Source organism: Abramis brama (assembly GCF_963993115.1).
Source record: "Abramis brama genome assembly, chromosome: 18".
NCBI lineage: Eukaryota > Metazoa > Chordata > Actinopteri > Cypriniformes > Leuciscidae > Abramis > Abramis brama.
Genome location: NC_139980.1, coordinates 12701172 through 12720308, shown reverse-complemented (window position 1 = coordinate 12720308; position 19137 = coordinate 12701172). Strand labels below are relative to the sequence as shown.

The 19137-nt window shown below is 38.8% G+C and overlaps 1 protein-coding gene across 1 annotated transcript in view; it reads right to left on the bottom strand.

Annotated features, from left to right (window-relative positions):
* Positions 1 to 18630, bottom strand: part of xkr6b (XK, Kell blood group complex subunit-related family, member 6b) — a gene marked incomplete at its 3' end in the record, with an annotated part of 59515 nt that extends 40885 nt beyond the window's left edge. The window contains exon 1 of the mRNA XM_084090669.1: positions 17928 to 18630. Within this exon, the coding sequence (XP_083946795.1) occupies positions 17928 to 18505 (578 nt within the window). The 5' untranslated portion in view covers positions 18506 to 18630. The remainder of the gene's footprint in view (positions 1 to 17927) is intronic.
* Between the last annotated feature and the right edge of the window lie 507 nt (positions 18631 to 19137).

Sequence of the window (19137 nt, the reverse complement as noted above, 5' to 3'; positions counted from 1 at the left end):
GGAGCACCAAGTAATCCAGATTTGCCTCAGTACAACTGCTGTATGATGCCCTGCCTCTCGTAGAATACATGTGTGCATAAATAATATGTCCTGTCAAGGAGGAAAACATAGTATAAAGGTAATAAGAATGTGAATACACCCGTAAAAGAACCATTGTGAATTAGAACAGCAGTTTTTACCGTTCTTGAGGGATTTTAAATTTTCAACTAGGACGAGGTGCCCCACTGTCAACCCAACTGCACCATCTGTCGAATCTGTATAGCAAACATTCAACAGCCCATAAACTCAGGCTCACATTTTTTCCCCAAAGAATCCAGCGTTCCCAAAGGAGGCTTCTCATCAGTCTATTCATAGTGTAGGAGTAACAGACTGTGTCCTTCTCTGTCGGGAGACGCACAGCCAGCTCTGGGTGCCTCGCTGTCTCTGATGTCGTGATTGGCACCTCGATGCGAGTCACATTGAACAGAGACCTGCATTAGTGATAAGGGGAATCCCTAACATGGCTTTCCTTATATGGGCCATCACGGATAGGTCAGTCTTCTTAAAATGCCATTTACTGCTCATGTCGTTTCTTCAGCCAAAGATACAGGATTCCCAAAAAATATGTCAAGAGACCTCCCAGATGTTCAGCTGCCATAACTGTCATTTACTGTATGGTAGGGACTTCCTCACATCTGATTTTGTCCCCATCATCTTATGAAATAGCTCGCAGCAAGGGAATTATATACTGTACATCTCCGTCTGCAGTTTAGTTTATTAAAATAAAAGTTGTATTCGAGCCGGAAGCCGGATCCCTTCGTACTTAAATAATACAAATCTCTCCACTACACAAACATCTTAGGTTCAATATTCCTGATCTATGCATTTATCCACTGACCTACAAATAGCAGCAGGTCAGATAGCAGCAGATGTGAGAATAAAGTTGAGCCAATGATGTAAGCAAATAAGAAAAAATCCTTTAAAAGGAATTAGGAAAATGTTTAAAACACGTCAAGTTTTAGAAATGTACTCTTTTGAACTGTAAATGCACAATGCATTTATGTTAGTTTATGGCTTTGAAAAACTTTTTAAAGAAAAGTTTAAATTTAATGAAAAATGTCATGTGACATAACCATAAAGTAAAAAGTAATCGCATATTTTCCTTTAATACATGTGCGTTTACACATCTTAACCAGTATTACCAAAAATATATTAATAATAATTTATTTGCAAATATCATGTATTCAGTCAATTAATATCAATATCATGTTGTTGTTGTTGTTTTGTTTTTGTTTTTCTTACAAATATCATGAATTATTAATTCATATACGTTTTTGGGGAGTTGTACCACATGACATTTTACAACCTAAACTAACCTTGGTTTGTCATAAAGAGGTCAAATTTCCCTGATATTTTAAGAGATTTACTGACAGTCGCACACAGTCATGAGGGTCTGAGGGGGTCCCCTCTATGACATAATTTCCTGTTTTATGTTTTTCTGGATATTTTTCCCCATAGGAAATAATAAAAGAAGATTATGCCAAGAATTTTAAGAATTTTATTCATTTAATGATGCTTTTTTTTTATTCACTATGATATCATTATGATATCAGAACAGCCAGACACTTTTGACTTTACTTCACTTTACTTCACTCCAAAAAATAACCAAATTATCTTTTATTCAAAAATGTAATACTAATCTGGAATAAGTATATTCCAGTCATTGCGTGTGTGAATTGCATTTTCAGTTGATTTTTGAATAAATTAATCACTGGGACAAAAAATATATAAAGAATTGTCACTGACCCAGTTGTATAACTAAATCTTACTTGGATTGGTCAACGTTGGAAGAAGTAACGTTCCCTCATATCACGTGTAAAGGAAAAACAATGTTAGAGATGTTGAAAATTCAATGAGAAAATTCAGCTATCTGTGACTGGATATCTCATTCTTTATATTTGTTGCTCTTGTTTCTGCTTTGCTCCTCTGCTGTACTGCTTTGTCTCAGAGGAGCTGAGCGAGAGTGACCTCGCAATCGACTGCTAATACAACTGTCATCGCCTCACAGCACCCACTAGAAACAAGCACAGGGAGGGGGGAGAGAGAGAGAGAGAGAGAAAGTGAAGGCAGTGAGGGATAAAGCACGCGATGAGAGTTTGTATGTGTAAGCGTCTACATGTTCCTCTGACGGGAAAGGAAAAAAGGAGAAAGAAAGAAAGACAAGTGGAGGAGGTGTCATAGCAGCAAGCATTAAGGTTAAGTAAATAGTCTTCTGATGGTAATCTTGGTTCTCATGGGTGGTTTCTAATCTGAACTGTGTGAAAAGAGAAGTATAAATGAGATTTTATGAAGAGAATTACTTAACGCTACAATACCCCCCCCCCCCCCCCCCCCCGAAAAAAAAAGATAATTCTGTCATTATTTAGTCTTTTGAAACCTCTACAATGTTATTTTTGTATTATTTAGATATTATTCAAGTATTTATTCATATTTTTAATTAGCTTTTATTTTTATATTTTAAGTTTTAGTAGTTTTGTTATGTGCTTTTGTCATTTTTATTAATTTAGTTTATTCTCTTTAGCTTTAATTTATTTGTAAGTTTTTGTAAGTTTTTGTAAGTTTTTGTAAGTTTGTTACTAAATGATTTTCTTTCTTCACTGGAACAAAAACTAATTATTTATAGTAGATTTTCAAGCTGCTTTTTGTCAGCTGTCAAACAAATGAATAACTAATTAATTTCAGTTTGTTCCCTCTAGAAACACATCTAATAACAGCTTCATAAGACTTGATAATGAAGATAATGCCTTTATGTTTGTTTGTTTTTTGTCCCTTTTGAAGCATGAGAACCCCATCCACATGCATTTTAAGGAATATGAAGCTCAGACATTCTGCAAATCTTCTACTTTTTTGTTTCACAGGAGATAAAAGGTCATACAGGTTTGGAAAAACATGAGATAAAGTAAATGATAACAGAACTGTCATTTTGGGTGAACTATCCCTTTAAAGCTTTACAGTGCATATACGGATTTAGCATGGAACTAAACCCTGACACATTGGTATGTGAGGAAGTCTTTCCTCCTGCAGCCTTGGCTGCTAGAGTCAGCATTGTCTCAACATCTGGGGATGCATGGGATTACATTCAACTTCAAATAAATAAATAACAAAACTGTGGGAAAGCCTTGAGTCCCTCAACAGAGTCAACACATTCACAGAGTGGAAGAGAGAGACAGAAAAAGAGGCCGCAAAAGAGATGCATTGAAAAAGAAAGTGTGATCCAGTGAGAGCTGGGCAAGAAAAGAAAGAGAGGAAGTGGATGCTCCTGGCATGAGTTAACACACATGAGTGGAGAGCAGTGAGTATGGTTGTAGGGCATTACATTTAAGCACTATCAGCTTGAATAGTCACTGCAATGCTCTCCATTAAAACTAGGTCAGTTTTAGCATTGGGGCATTGCTTGTGAGGCGATCCGTCCAGACTTAATGCGCTATCGAAAAAGGGTTTGTACTCCTCCCCATTGCAGAGGGAAGGAAAGTGTTTCGAACACAGATGAGGCCACACACAAGTCATTTCTCTAAAAGTCACCATGAAATCAAAATGAACAATAATTTATTTATTTATTTATTTTGGAATATTGCAGTGTTTATTATAAATGAGTATTCTAACAGATATTTTCTTCCATATCGTGATGTACATCCGAGAGAAACAGATATATATATATATATAGGGTGGGAATTGGTTTTGTCCATCAGTTGTATATTGGATGGTGGCGGATCTGAACAAAGGGACGGGGTTTAAACGATTAAATGATTAAATGATTGGAGAACTCCAGCATATGTCACCAGAGAGAAGTCTGCCATTTCACTGGAAGATACAGTTGACATTTTGTCAAAAAATGTAACATTTTTCAAAACAATTAAAAAAAATGAAACATACACATGGATGAATCGTTTACAATAAGATCGGTAACATGCGTTTAGAAAATAATGTGAATTTTCATTTCATGCCAACTTTAACGTCCCAATTATGACGCATGTCCAAGTGAAAAGTTTTGTGGAATAAAAGAAAAATGTAGGGCAGGACTGAATTTTGTCCATCCGGAATTGATTGTTGGGCATTGCTAAGTAAATGGAGGCAGATCTAAATGCCAGTTTGCAGTCAGTTTTGGTGTATATTTAGCCCTACCCTCTGCCGAGACACGTGAGAGAACAGACATCGTTTGGAGGGGGAGGGGAGGTTAATGTTTTTGATTAAAGATTGCGAGTGCACATGAATAATAATAATAAATATATATATATATATATATATATATATATATATATATATATATATATATATATGTGTGTGTGTGTGTGCATGGATAAATCTGCACACCTATTTATATCTATCTATAAATTACAGGAACGTCTGTCTTGCTACGGGCACGAGTAAGTGCAGTGCCAAGTTTGACGTTGTTTGGATGAGAAATGCAAAAGATAACGTTAAAAATACCAGTAAATGAAGCACTTAGAAGGTTGTGGTTTAAAAATAAACATTCTGATAAGCTACACTGTTTACTTCTGAATTATTATATTTTATTCACGGCCATCATTTGTAGTAACCTATTCACAAACTGTTTGCTCAAGCGTAGCATTTTTTCGGAGTTCACTGTGTAGCCTGCTCCCTGAAATCTGTAAGTCACCTACGCCGTTTACTTCTGTATATTATATCTATCTATAAATTTCTGTCTGTCTGTGTGTGTCTGTGTGTGTGTGTGTTATTTGCATATCTCTCGAACCGTTAGTCCGATGGATTTCAAACTCGACAGCTGTCTCGCTACGGGCATGAGTAAGTGCAGTGCCAAGTTTGACATTGTTTGGATTAGAAATGCAAAAAATATTGGTAAATATATATCGGTATAAGAAGCACGCACTGGCTTTTGCCACTCTAGCCGCTGGCCACTCCCCCTCTCACACTGCACACTGAGTGAGCACAGCGCAGGACCAGAAAAGCAAAAAAAAAAAGAAAGCAGCGGAGCTTAAGTAGCGTTTTCTCTGAGTTCCTCAATCGTGTAGTTCAGTTTTCCACATTTATTGTATGTCATTATGTCAGTATCAGTATTTGCTTTCTACCATGCACAAATAAAAATGTCACTGAACTTTTGCTATGTAATTGTAACAATGAGCACTCAAATACACCAAACCAACAATTACTAAAAAACACACACAAAATCTGATTTTACACGGCACTTTGCACTGCTCCCTGAATCGACGCGCTTATATTCATTTGTGGATGATAACTGAATCTGTAAGTCAGCTATTCTGTTTACTTCTGAATATTGTATTTCATTCTGGTGCGCTTAACGTTATCGCTACTGTGTAATAGTAGCCTATGCTATTCACCAACTAAACATATCCTATTCAATGCGTTCACAGTCTCTTTCACGGGCACCAAACCAACAATTACTAAAAACACACACAAAAACTGATTTTGCACGGGCATTTTGCACTAGTATATAATAAACACCACAACAGTCTGTAAAAAAAATAAGAATTATCAATTTTGATTTCATGGTGACTTTAAAGCCAGCTTCTAATGCTTTATCTACAATCATTATCACCTACAGCATGCCTTGTATGTTCAAAAGACCACATTATTTTGCAAATAGGCACAACAACAAAGTCAAATTTGTTAACCTCACTTTACGCTTACGTGGCATCTTATTTTTTTGTCAACTAATTTTGTTAGTCAAGTACAAACAAGTAGAAACTGTTTAAAGTATATTGCTTTCAATTTGTGTTGTATTGTTAGGAAAAAAATACATAATGAGAGTAATCATTGTCTGTGCAGTACTGGTGGGGATTTTTCAGCAACTCTTTCTGCATGTTACACTCCTGCGCAGGTGGTGGCGAGTCACTGAGTCACTGAATCGCTCTCTCAAATGATTTGTTCAAAACACAGATTCAGATTTGGAATGAAACGCCACTACTTGGATGTCAAAGTTATGTTCAGTTTTGATTTCGTTTTCTATCAGTCTGTTTAGTCGCCTGTTTTCCTGTGTTCATTTGTTCTCCTTTTCCGAACAGTCACAATGGATATTTATTTAATCATCACAGCTGTTCATTATTTAGTTCTTCATCATGTCTATTTAAGTTCCAGACCAAAACAGAACCTGTTACAAAGCCTGCATTAACACCACAGCAATAGAGATGCTCGCTTTATCCTGACAGCCTGCAGCCAACTTCTTATCCTCTGAATTATAATCAGAGATTCTTTTGTCATGACTGTATAAATAGCACACTTTCATCATGGCTAAACAAATCAGATTTTTAACACACTTCATCAAGTGCATTTTACAAACAGATCCTCATCTCAGTCAGGTCACAAAGAGAGTGAGTTCTTTTCTTTGTTCTTTGCATAAAGAAAGACCAGCAGTCATTGATATGATTCTCTGAATAACAGGATTGCTATAAAAATATGTAATATTTTTCCTTTATGATTCAATGCCAGATGCTCATATTAGACACAAAGAACATGTAAAACTGCTCACTCTCAGCCGCCTATATAAGATTTAATATTCTGTAAGCCGCTCACAGTTCAAATCTTATTTTGTTTGTTCTAATTTTAACAGTCTCATAGCAAACAAGCGATTTATGTTTATAAGCTGAGGATAGAGATGGAGGGAGTCTCTTTTAGCTCCACGAGGATGTCATCTGTCCCACTGATTCTTACAGACATGGGGCAAATCATTTATGTAAGGGCATGAAGGCTGCGTTGAAGAGAATCTCTGATGATCTCTCTGCTGTTGGAACCTTGAGGTTTTATTCCTGGATTACGGATTCCTGAAAAAGTGATACAGTGAACAAATCTGTCTACATACCTGTACACCTGTGTGAGTGAGTGAGTGTGTGTGTGTGTGTGTGTGTTTGAGAGAGAGAGAAGGGGCAGCTGTGGGTCACGGTGTGATGTCTAATGGTTAATGGCTGACTAGTGGGTGTGCAAGCTGATGGTTGTCTCTCTCTCGGGCCTCAGGGGACTCATTCGTCTGTCATCACATGCACTGAGTGATAAGATAAGAGAGACAAGCTAGCTGGGTTTCCATCCAAACGTGAAGCGAATCTTTTCAAAGTTCAAAATAAAAAAACAAATGCTAATTAGGTGCGTTTCCATCAAGTTGTTCGATCGGATGACGGTGGTATTGGTAACCTAGTAACCAACAGTAAATAAAACACCATCAGCGGAAACAGCCGATAAGTCTGAGGGTTTAATGTTCGCTACGTCAGAATTTATTCAGCAAATGTGTTTCCATCTCCCATTAACTCTTTTTCGCACAAGTCAAACGTGAGGTTTGAGCCTACAGATTACTACCTTTACAACCCACCCATAACCATACCAATAAACCAGTCTCTACCCCACCCCATTTCTTTATATTTGAAAGCCGATAACCGATATATTGGCCGATAAATCTTATACATACAATTTTTGAGAGCCTGATTACAAAAATTAAAGTCTCAGCATTAAAAGTCATGTCCCAAGTACACAATTATATGCTCTCATTATAATTTTATGTAGCCTATATGACAGCCTTGCGCTGCACATGTTGCACTTAACTGTATTTTCCTTTTTCGAAGTGATTCTAATCATATTTCAAGCAATTTAAAACCATTATGGTGAACAGTGCACATCTGAAATGTCTCAGCTGAAGGAAATAATCCATTATTTATTGGCTTTAATATATCGACCACATTTTCTTATTGGACCGATAACGATAACATTAAAAATGAAAATATAGCGGCCGATAGCGATATGGTGGCCGATATATCGTGCATCCCTGCAATATTCATCTTAATTATCACGTAATATAAAATACATTCTAATTCCCCTCAGTTTGACACAGAAACTTAACCTATGCACGTACTACTTTGAGGGGTCTTTACGAAATCAGCACTATATTTACTGTAGCTTACCTAAAACGAACTAAACACAACAAGACAAAGCACTGGTTAATAAACATGAGGGACAGTGATATACATTTTTAAAGAAACACACATATAAATAGGCTACTCCATTCTACATACGGTCATAATCGTATTTGTAAACCCAGCTGGTTTGATCAAACACATTTAGATTATTCACAGCACTCTGTGGTCCAATCTGTAAACACACTCACAAATTAGTCATTACAGTTTACTGCCAAGATTATAGAAGCACACATGAATTACCCAGTTTGGTCTTCACACCGACACGCTAACAAACGAAAACACTCACCAATTAGTCATAACATTACATTGTGCATTTGGCTTTTGTCAGCTGGTCTGATTTCAGCATGTCTGCATCATGTCAATCTCTCCACCCCCCATGTCCTTTAGCACACACGCTGTGACAATTGATCATATTCACATGGCTTACACAACATATATTACACACATATGTACTCCACAGCAGATCTCTATGATATGATCGTATATTCTGACAAGTCTGTGTTGAAACCCTTTATGTGTGTAAATGAATTCATGGAGTGTGGCTGGTCTTTGAGGAGGCCCAGACTCTCACTGAGACCGTTCTACAATGCTTGCAAGGTTGCTGTGAATAACAGGCGAGTAGTATTTACTGTAAGCACATCTGAGGACATGTCAGGAGTGTAACGCATTGATTAGCCCACTCACTGCTGGGTCTTCAGTACTTACTAAACTGTAAGGAAGGCTGTTTACTCGTATAAAACTCTTGAGGAGGCAGATGAACAATAAAGTAGCACCTTAAGAGGTGCTTAAAAAGCTCTAGAGACCCAAGTTATTTGTATCTGTTATAGTATTTGTGGGTCAACGACAGTGTGAGTGCCCAGGATAAAAAAAAAAAACGTTTTTGTCACAAGTTTAGCTTCTCTGTCGTGTTTAGTTTCTAGTCATAGGTTTCATTGTGACCATTTGTCTGAGTTCATGGATTCGTCTCAATCTGTTCACTAGCTTGCTAGGTTGTGAATCAGTATATTGTGTTCATGAATTTGGGCACTGGTAAGGACAGAAAGGACCCTGGCTCACTACACATTGGGACACTGAATCATTAGTTGTCATGGTTTCTCGTTAGTTCTCACCTGTTCCCTGTTTCATTGATTGTCTTCCTCCAGTGTATTTAAGCTTTCATTTCTCCTCTGTTCATTGTCTTGTGTTAATGTTACATTCATAAACCTTAACTTAATCCATGTAGTTTATACTCGCCACGTCCGCAAAAATGTGCGCGGCAAAAATGACGTAATCGCGGTGTGGGTGGTCGTGCACGCTGGGTGCGCAAGGCCCCATTTCGCTTGCCATTGTGCATGGCAGATTTTGTACCAGCACACGCGGCTGCGCATCCGAAGATGAACGACTTCAAGGTGAATCTAGCCGAGCAAGTACGTCTCATCACACCGGCACCCATTTGCACGTCTAAATTAGTTGCTTATATTTACAAAATGAGCATACAATAGCATAATAAGCCTTTTTAATGAACATAAAGGTCCATGTTTTATAAAAATGTTCACGAAACTTAATGAAATGTTTAGTGAAATTAGAAAATATTTAAAGGTGCTCTAAGCGATGTTGGGTTAAGTCACTCCTTGTTGACGTTCAAAGTATTGTCAAACAAAACGGAGGCTAGCTCGACCCTCCCTCCTCCTCATCCCGTCCCCTCCCCCTCCCTTCCGTGCTTCCTGAAACAGTCATGAATCATTTAGGAAAAACACACTGGATTTACCCACCTGTCCAGCAAAAACAGAGCCACCTGAATGTCGGATTGGAAACCCTTCTTCCGGCGGAGTTCTCGCCACCTTTTGAACGCTTTTCCGATGTAAATTCGGGACTTAGCGCGTTCCTTCTCCTTTTCCCTCTTCTTTGTTATTTGTTCATCGGAATGTCGTCTCTTTGGTCGTGAAATATCAAAATTCTCAAGAATATAAATTTTTAACGTTAGTCGTTGTTGTTGTCTAGGACATCTCTCCTCTAGCTAACTTCCCTCTTCAAGCTTCTCTCTCCTCCACTCCCCACACCCCCCTTCATGTGCACGCGCACTAACCCTGTGCGATTATATTAGTACTAACGTACTAACATAGTTAGCACTAACGTGCACATGTGGGGGGGGGGGGGGGGTATTTTCGTGGTCCAGGTTTCGAAACATTGTTATGTTTCGTGGTCCAGGCTGGGCCAGTTTGTTTTTCTTGCAGTTTGTGGAGCCTGGGCTGTCTACAGAGAACGCGTTTTCTTAAAGTGTGTTCAGGGGACAGGCCGCTAGCAGATAGTGAGGAGATGTTTGCTGTATGTGACAAAAAATGTGTTGGTCTAAAAAACGTGTGACATTGCTTAGAGCACCTTTAAAAGATCGTTAATTTAGTTGTAACATATCCATATATTTTGTTCTAATGTCACAAGTCTCAGGGTTTTTTACATGATTCTTTTTGTAGTGTGGTATTGGTGGTGGCGTACTAAAATAAACATTGTCACGTGTGTAACTTTCTTCTTCTCACCGCTGATTCCTGATGGTTTAGAGGACAATTACTTGAGTCGCCCCCTGTCGTTTCAAAGAATAGTACAATAGCGAGCACGTCAAGTATAAATGCCTCGTCCGTTTGGGGAGGTGCGCACGCAGGCAGTTGAGCCTCGCGCTTTGGAGCCAGACAAAAGTAGGCCGTACTTTTGTGGGTAAGTACACTGTAAGTACATTGAAAATGCATGTAACTGTAAAATAAAGTGCAACCCATTTTTGAATAAATGTAAATGTACACATCTTTAAACGTTTTGAAATATACTTTTCAAGATACAAAGTATTTTACAGTTGTACCACCCTGAAATCTTTGCGTTTATGACATGAGTACATACACAAATTGTCTGTGCACTTTACCCAATATGCCATTCCAAGCACTATATAACTCTCAAACAGCCATTATAGCTGAGCACCTGTGAGAGGTGTGACACCGAGAGGGCAAACAGGAGAGAACGGGGACAGTGAGTTTCCTAGAGGTGATGGAGTGTGGAGGGGGGGCTGGAGTGTGCTCTAAACTTCACGCATATGGGGGAAAAGTCTCTAATAATGGGAAGGCTGACAGATGCTCCAGTTTCCTCGACAGGAATGGAGGTCAAGTGGAGATTTATGTAAAAGGGAAAACAGGCAGCGAGGGAGAGAAGAGGAAAGTGCATATTATGACTTTAACTAGTGGATGGGGAGGACAGAGCAGCAAAGCAATGATTTTACCCAGACAGCACTGAAAAGGAATGAGGCAGAGGAAGAGCCTTAAAACAGTAGGGAAGGCATGGATTACAGCAGTGCTTCCCAACCGTTTTTGTCTTAGATACTCCAACAGCACCATCAGTAAGAACGACCCCTTCATCAACACCAAACCAGCAAAATATGTTCATCTTAACTCATACAGTATACTCAAAATCATTCCGCATTCATTGAACTTAGTGTCTCCAATGAATTTTTAATGGGGTGGCAAAAGGGGGACAGTAAAAATACTATAGGGTGGCACACTAAAACATACACTGGAAAAAGTGGTGATCTGCATTAATTTCAATATCTATTTCTTCTTCAGTACTTCTTTAATCTCTTTTATTTGTCAAGTTGATATGCAGATAGAATTACATTTTTTAATTACATTCATAAAAATAGTTTTATGCACATAATGCATATTGTTGAATGAAAAAAAATATATATATATGTTTCCTGCGATTGTAATTCCTGTGTAAATAAAATTGTAGGAGTGATTCACCGAAAGGAGAATTCAGGATGTACACGGCCGAAAACCGACACCAAAAATTAAAATGAAAGTTTATTTAATAATCAATTAATACATCAAATGTATTTAATAATTAACACTCAAATAATACAGAGTTTTATAAACATTTAAATTACACTTAAGGCATTTTTTTTTTATATAAACTTTTTAATCAACTTTTTAATGTTTCTACAATTTGTTGGTGAAATATAAACATTTAAACAATGACAGTAATAGCCTAACTTATTTTCATGACATATTTAACTTAAGCCTATTTAAAAATAACCTAATTTAAATAATGAAGAAATTATTAAAGGGGTCATATAATGCAATTTTGTACAAGCTAATATGATTCTTTAGGGTCTAAATTAAAAGTTTGTAATATACTTTATTTAAAAATTCTCATTAGTATTGTAAGAAAACACTCATTTTACCTGGTCAAAAACAGCTCTGTTTTCAGCACGCTGTTTAAGTGCATGTGTCTTTAAATGATAATGAGCTTTGCTCACCCCGCCCCTCTGTTCTGTGCATACACTGTTTGTAATAATAACACAATAACCATAACGCGTTGTTCATTATAAGCGTGGGATTATGAATTATATTGAGAACGTCGTACATAGAAAACATGTCGTAATGTACCCTGAGTGTAAACAGCCACATTCATCGTGAAGCGTGCTAGCGATTTGCAAAGATTAATATAAATATTAATATAAAGGTTAATAAAAAGTTACACTCACTTCTTCTGGAGGTGCAGCATGAACACGAATAGTTGGTACCGATCCTTTTTTCAGGAGCAGCTTCTTAGCAAAACCAGCTGACCCTCGTTTGTAAAGCAGTTTGGTGTGTGAAATGATTCGCGCAAACATGAAAGCATTGACGTTGATCGTGGGGAATATTCCCTTCAAAAACAAAACTCAGCCACTGCGTCTTCAGCGGTTCGGATTTAGGAACATCAAAATGACTGCTGTGTTCCTTATTGCACCCAAGAACAAAACACCACAATCGCTTAGACGCCATTCTGCTCATAGACAGTGCTCCAGCGTATCAACAATGACGCGTGGACTATGATTGACAGCTCGCTCACGAGCGAGGGCGGGTCTGTGTTGAAACGCTGCTGTCAATCAACAATCGTGGGAGGGGCGTCGATTTTTTGAACGGCTTGATTTAGGAGAGGGGAAAACATATAAGAAGATTTAAAAAAAAAACACTGGATGGATTTTTATCATTTTTTGATGGTTGTGTACAGGCACTGCCAACACACATTCCAGTACAATCAACTTGTAAAAGTGCATGTATCATTATATGACCCCTTTAAGTAAAATTATAATGAACAGGTTAAGTAAAAATAATGAATATGTAATCTCATGCATATACTTATTTAAATGTTCCGGTTTTTGTTTCTTGTTCAAAAACCAAATCTTACTGACCCAAAACTTTTGAACATTAGTATATATATTAGTGTTACGCAGGGCATATCAGACATGCTGGGTATGAGAATCCTGAGCTGTAGTCGTTTTCAAAACGTTGCCCGAACTAGACATACAGCAATTTTTATGCCAAAGGCTAACAAATTATACAACCAGTGCCCAGGCTGCTTAATCGAGCATTATTTCCCATTTATCTCTCAAGACACTTGCGCTGACTAACTCTCAAGTCAAGACGATTTGGAAAGGCTTGAGGTCTTGGCAGCGGAGCTGCTGCATCAGACTAGTTGCCGAAGCTAACAAAAACATTGCCGGGCTGTCATGCCAAGCATGAATAAAAAAAAACATCCAATTGAATTTTTTTCTCATGCACTTTCTTAAAATGCACATTTTTTAAAAGATTTGTCTAGTAGTCAGGGGCTTTAGCAAAGACAGATTTGTGTAATTCCACTTTATAGATTTTTTTTTTTTTTTGCTTGCTAATGTTTGCTGTGACCTGAGAACATTATCGGTTCAGTTTGTTAAAAGTAAAAAGGTGATGACAGTGTGGCCTCAGAAGTTTATTGGTAGAAAGTAATAATATTTGCAAGATATTTGAAAGTAATAATATTTGAAATATTTTGAAAGCAAAAATATGAGCATTGAAAATATGAAAATGCACACAGTTGCAATGCAATTCCATAAACAAAACACAGTTCAAGATCGACAAACATAAGAACAGTGAAGCAAGAAGCAGTATCTTCTTACTTATTTGGTTTAGATGTCTCTATATGAATCTAAATATGGACACCTTATTCACAGTCTTAAAAGGAGTAAAAAGACACTTCTTTGATGTTGACACCGCTGAGCATTCTACCTCAGACTGCCTTTATTTGGGTTTTGCGTTTATTGCACAATGAAGCAGTAACTGTTTTGTATTACCATGAGTGCTTGAGTCACATCTTTAAAATAGGCTAAAGATATTTGAACAGCCAAAAGATACAGCAAGTCTTTCATTGAGGTAGCTAGCAAGACATAGCTAAACATTTCCTTACTTCAGCTGTATCCAAATTATCATACTTTTAGTACAGAATTCAATGAAGATCTAAATTCTTCACCATTGAAGGAGGTATGCAGGTGTGTAATACCTTCCATACTACATACTTTGACCTATGATGAACCAAACAAGTACACTTTAACCGTCAGCAAATATACTTTGGCATAGATTTGGCACAAATAAAAAGCTGAGGTATGGCCCAGATTAGATTGTGTTTACTAGCCAAATCTGGTCCACTTTTTTTTAGCCAGAGCTAAACCAAAACAGTGCCATAATCCAACCCACAGTGAGCCAAATAATAAAAACAAATGTGGCCCATTTGTGAACCTGACATGTAATTCTTATATAGTTGTGTGGCTGACAGACCAAAAGCCATTGTTTAATCATATTTACCACACCTTTTTTTTGTTTATTTAAAACCCACAGTAAATCAAATAATCTTAAACACAAAAATTGACTAACACATTTTTATTTTTATTAAATATAGCATCTTAAACATAACAGAAGTGTGCTAATGTTGGAAGTGTTGAATGTGTGAATACATTTACAATAATTGCTTCTATGTCTCACCAATCTTTCTCACTCACCATCTGTCAGGAAAAGGAAGATAAAAAATAATTACATTAGTATAACATATCATTTGTATCATACATCAGATAGTTTTTTGAATTGTAAAACAAGCACATAGCAGAGGCCTATTACTAATCATTGTAAATCAACACTACACACATTCTGTGTTTCTACCACCCAAGACATAAGTTGTGTCCCAAATGATGCACTATACCCTCTGCACTTTATGTATGCACAATGTGCTCATCCATAGTGCATGAATTTTATAGTTATTTTGTCTTTCACCATTGGAGTCTGATGCCCCTCCCCCCACCACTACGTAATTTAAAGCTGTGACAGTTGAGTGCAAGAAGTGTCCAACAGTCCACACTTACTTTTCCGTTAATTAAGTGCATCATCCGGGTATTTAAAATTTACTTTTTCTATGTGGACTTTTCAGTGTGAACACACTACTTCAGCGTAGGCGGCTACGTGTGCAATATTGTTTCATTAATTTGCTATGTTAAATTGACTGAACAAACATTTATCAAGTAAAGCTGACAATACTCATTTTTAGCAGAAACAACTCAGTTAAATTAAGTTCATGTAGTTACATGAGTTTTTAAGTAATGTGAACAAGGATGATTTGAGTTAAACTAACAACAGTGAAAGTTTTTTTTGGTGTAAAAATGTCATAAAATAAGTATATGAATTGGGACGCAACTAGGCTATACAGTAGCATGAGTGCTGCTGTGCAGCCATTTTTAATGAAGAAAACATTAGATAAATTGCTTTCATACCATTCAAAACTAAAGCTACTCTAGTAACTGGCTATTTTAGACATAATACTTAATACTATCTACTTAATATTAATAATAATAAAAAATACGTTTAAAACACCAAAAACAGCACTTACCTGAAGCTAATAAGAGATTGTTTTGGGCAAAGGCTGTTGATGTGAAGAGAGAGCAGAAAAGGAAATACCGGAAATAACTTTATTTAAGTAGCTGCAAGTCACATTTGTAATCCACCAATAGGACTTCAATGTAAGATGCAAAGCAACCAATAGCGTTGTTGAATAGGTTGAGGTGTGGACTGTCATAAACCTAAAAATGTACATGACTTTAGCAGGTTATACGTTTTTTCCCAAGTATAAACCATATGTTAACCATATGTTAACATAGCCAAGCCACTTATGATCCTCAGTTGCGTATTGTCATCTGGGCCATATACCTAAATACAAATGGTGATCCAAAAGAAAACTCCCTCCAATTCTTAAGCATAGCAAAACATATATGGTGAAAAGTTGGCCCACGTGTGCTTAGCCAAGCCATATCCAGGCCAGATGTGACAGCTATCTTCCACATTTGGCCTAAAAGTTAGGGCCACCATATCAGTATTGGCTGATATGTGTTCATTTTTAATGTTATCGTTATCGGCCCAATAAGAAAATGTGGCCGATATATTAAAGCCGATAAATAATGGACTATTTCCTTCAAGCTGAGACACTTCAGATGTGCACTGTTCACCATAATGGTTTTGAATTGCTTGAAATATGATTAGAATCACTGAAAAAAAAGAAAGAAAGGTTACAGTTAAGTGCAACATGTGCAAGTCTGTCATATAGGCTACATAAAATTATAATGAGATTGAGAACATAATTATTGTGTGCTTTGGGACATGGCTTTTAATGGAGAGACTTTTGTTTTTGTAGGCTAATCAGGCTCACACAAATTATATAAAAAATTGGATTTAGATTTATTGGCCAATATATCGGTTATCGGCTTTTAAATATAGCCTAAAGAATTATCGGTCAAAATGTTCATATCGGTGCATCCCTACTAAAAGTTAATGCTATCTGTGGGACAACTGCCTTAGCATCTATAGCGCTTCAAAAAAGAGCTGCACAGCTCACTGTTCTCTGCCTTTTTTATTTTTCAACTTTATGAAAATGACGCTTGCACCTGTGGCATTATGGGATAGTTCAGGGTCTATACTTCACAATCTCAGCAAATCACTCCGGTGTTGTTCGACACTGAGTATTCTAACATCTGACATTATTAAAATACTGCTTTTTACATATCCTACTACATCTATATAAATAACAGGCCTATATAAACTATAGAAAGGAAGAACGGACGCGTGAGCAAAAAACGCTTTTCTGGTAGCCTATTATGTACAACTGGTTGCATAGCAACCTCAGAAAATCAACGTGAGCAGGCGGAATTCTACGGGGTCAGTTCTAGATTCCAGTGTAACACGAATGATAGCATAAAACAACATATATATATATAAACATATATATAAAATATAAATCCACATAAAATCTTACATTGGGAGCAGAGTATTTTTTAACTTGTACTGTAGGCTACAAGATGAGCGTTTCATAAGGCTTTTAATCAAGATTTAACTACATTTATCTTAGAAAATGCATCAAACGTCCGTTTTGTGACTAGGCCTATATGAAAGATGAGAAGGAATTTATTTTGTACACACACGCAGAGGGAGAGAGAGCGCGCGTGAGATGCTGTACAGCACCTTTAAAGCGATGACATCATGACAATTGTCAGACACTGATCACAGGACTTCATCTTTCAGCAATAATCACGTCGTAAAGAGCAGAAAGCACGAACACGAGCAAACATGAATAATGAATGGCATCGAAATCAAGCTAAATCGCCTGGCTAAACTGAACGCCTCCACATACGCGTGAGTGCGGCCACTGCGTCTGTCTGCTGCGGGAAAACTGTCGCATCATTTTATAGTGGATCAGACATTAAGTACAATATGTCACGGGCGATATTCCCCGCACGCGCCAGAACTATTCCTCACTCGAGACACACACACACTGTAGGCTACTGACTGGCATTACAATGCACTGCACCTATGATGATGATGATTCAGTGAGATGCACTATTAAGGATCAAGGAACGCAAATTGTGTCGATGGTATCGAGCGTAGGAAGGAGGGATGTCGTTCCTGAGGGAGCCTGTAAAAACCCGATGGCCGTCTCGCCAAGTGGTCTGAGAGAGTTGAGCAGTCAGGGAGGGAGAATGAATCCTCAGATGCACCGAGACTCACCTCAGTAACGCGCTGCACTTTCGCACATACTAACGCCACATATTTTACCCGAGCATGATGTTCATTCACAGAAAAGCACATGCTTCGAGTGATCCACTCTGTCTGCACGGGTTATACCAGGTGAACGCGGGACGCTTACCTCCACACTTGTCCCATCTGAAGGATGTGTATGAGCGTCTGCCAGACCCACACTGAGACGCGACAGCATCTGGCCCTGCCGTACACCCCTGCGCTCGTGCCCGACGTGGCCCTTCGGCTGCTGCTGAGACCCTCCACGGAGCCCAAGCCGCCCCCCGTGTAATCCTGCACGAACCACCTGAAGCTCAGGATCTGGACCAGCACCGACGGCACCAGCACGAAGAACAGTGTGAGTCCGCACCAGAGGTAGTCCTGCTTGGCGTAGTAGTCGAGCGCGAGCCATAAGTCAGTGCCCACGTCCCAGAAGAAGACGAGCAGCGCGAGAACGATCCACAGGCAGTCCAACCACAGGCGCTCCTTCTCGTGAGGTGGCCGCCTGACGTCTCTCCCCTTGCCCAGGAGGTAATGCAGACAGGCGCTCCGGCAGCCCCAGTAGCACGACGAGGTGTTGCAGCAGTGGCAGATGTGGAAGGAGCTGTTCTGCCGCGGGTCGTCCTCGCAGCTTCCCACCGTCTCGTCCAGGTTGTGCAGCTGGGCGAAACCGGTGACGACCCCCCGACCGTCGGATTTCGCTGCCATCTTGCTCTCCAAAGCGCACACCTCCGGTTTCCGAGGCTCTTGACGTCACTTCCCCGACACCTGTTTCTCCAGAGTACCCCTAATGAGGTAGCCATGGAGTTGTGGGGTGACGGTGACGCCAGAGAGGCAGAGCATCCTCCTCCTGCGGCGCTCCGGACGGCGAAGTCAGCGCTGAACTAGTCCTCGAACCGGCACAGGTCAGAGACGAACTCCTGGAATCGGGTTCTTGTCACCTGCACATTGTGCTCGCAGCATCCCCGCGCAGGGAGCGAGCGAGCGAGGGACTCTTCCCTGAGACACCCGACGCCACTGACTGGATGTCTGGACTGAAGAGAGAGAGAGAGGGAGAGGGAGAGAGAGAGAGAGAGAGAGAGGCGCGGATGCTTACTCATCGAGGATGCCACCTAGTGCTTGATTCAACAGTCCAGGACTGAGGTTGCTGAATGATGTAATGCAGTAGTGAGCTCGCCGCTCATGTTGTTTAACCCTTTAAAAAAGGCTATCAGAAGAGATCCACGCTCATGTGGAAATTTGCTCCTCATAATCAGTTGGAAGAACACAATCACATGTAGGCTTTGCTGCCATTCACATCCTCCTCCTCTGTGCCATCATGACTTCCGAGATGATCAAGA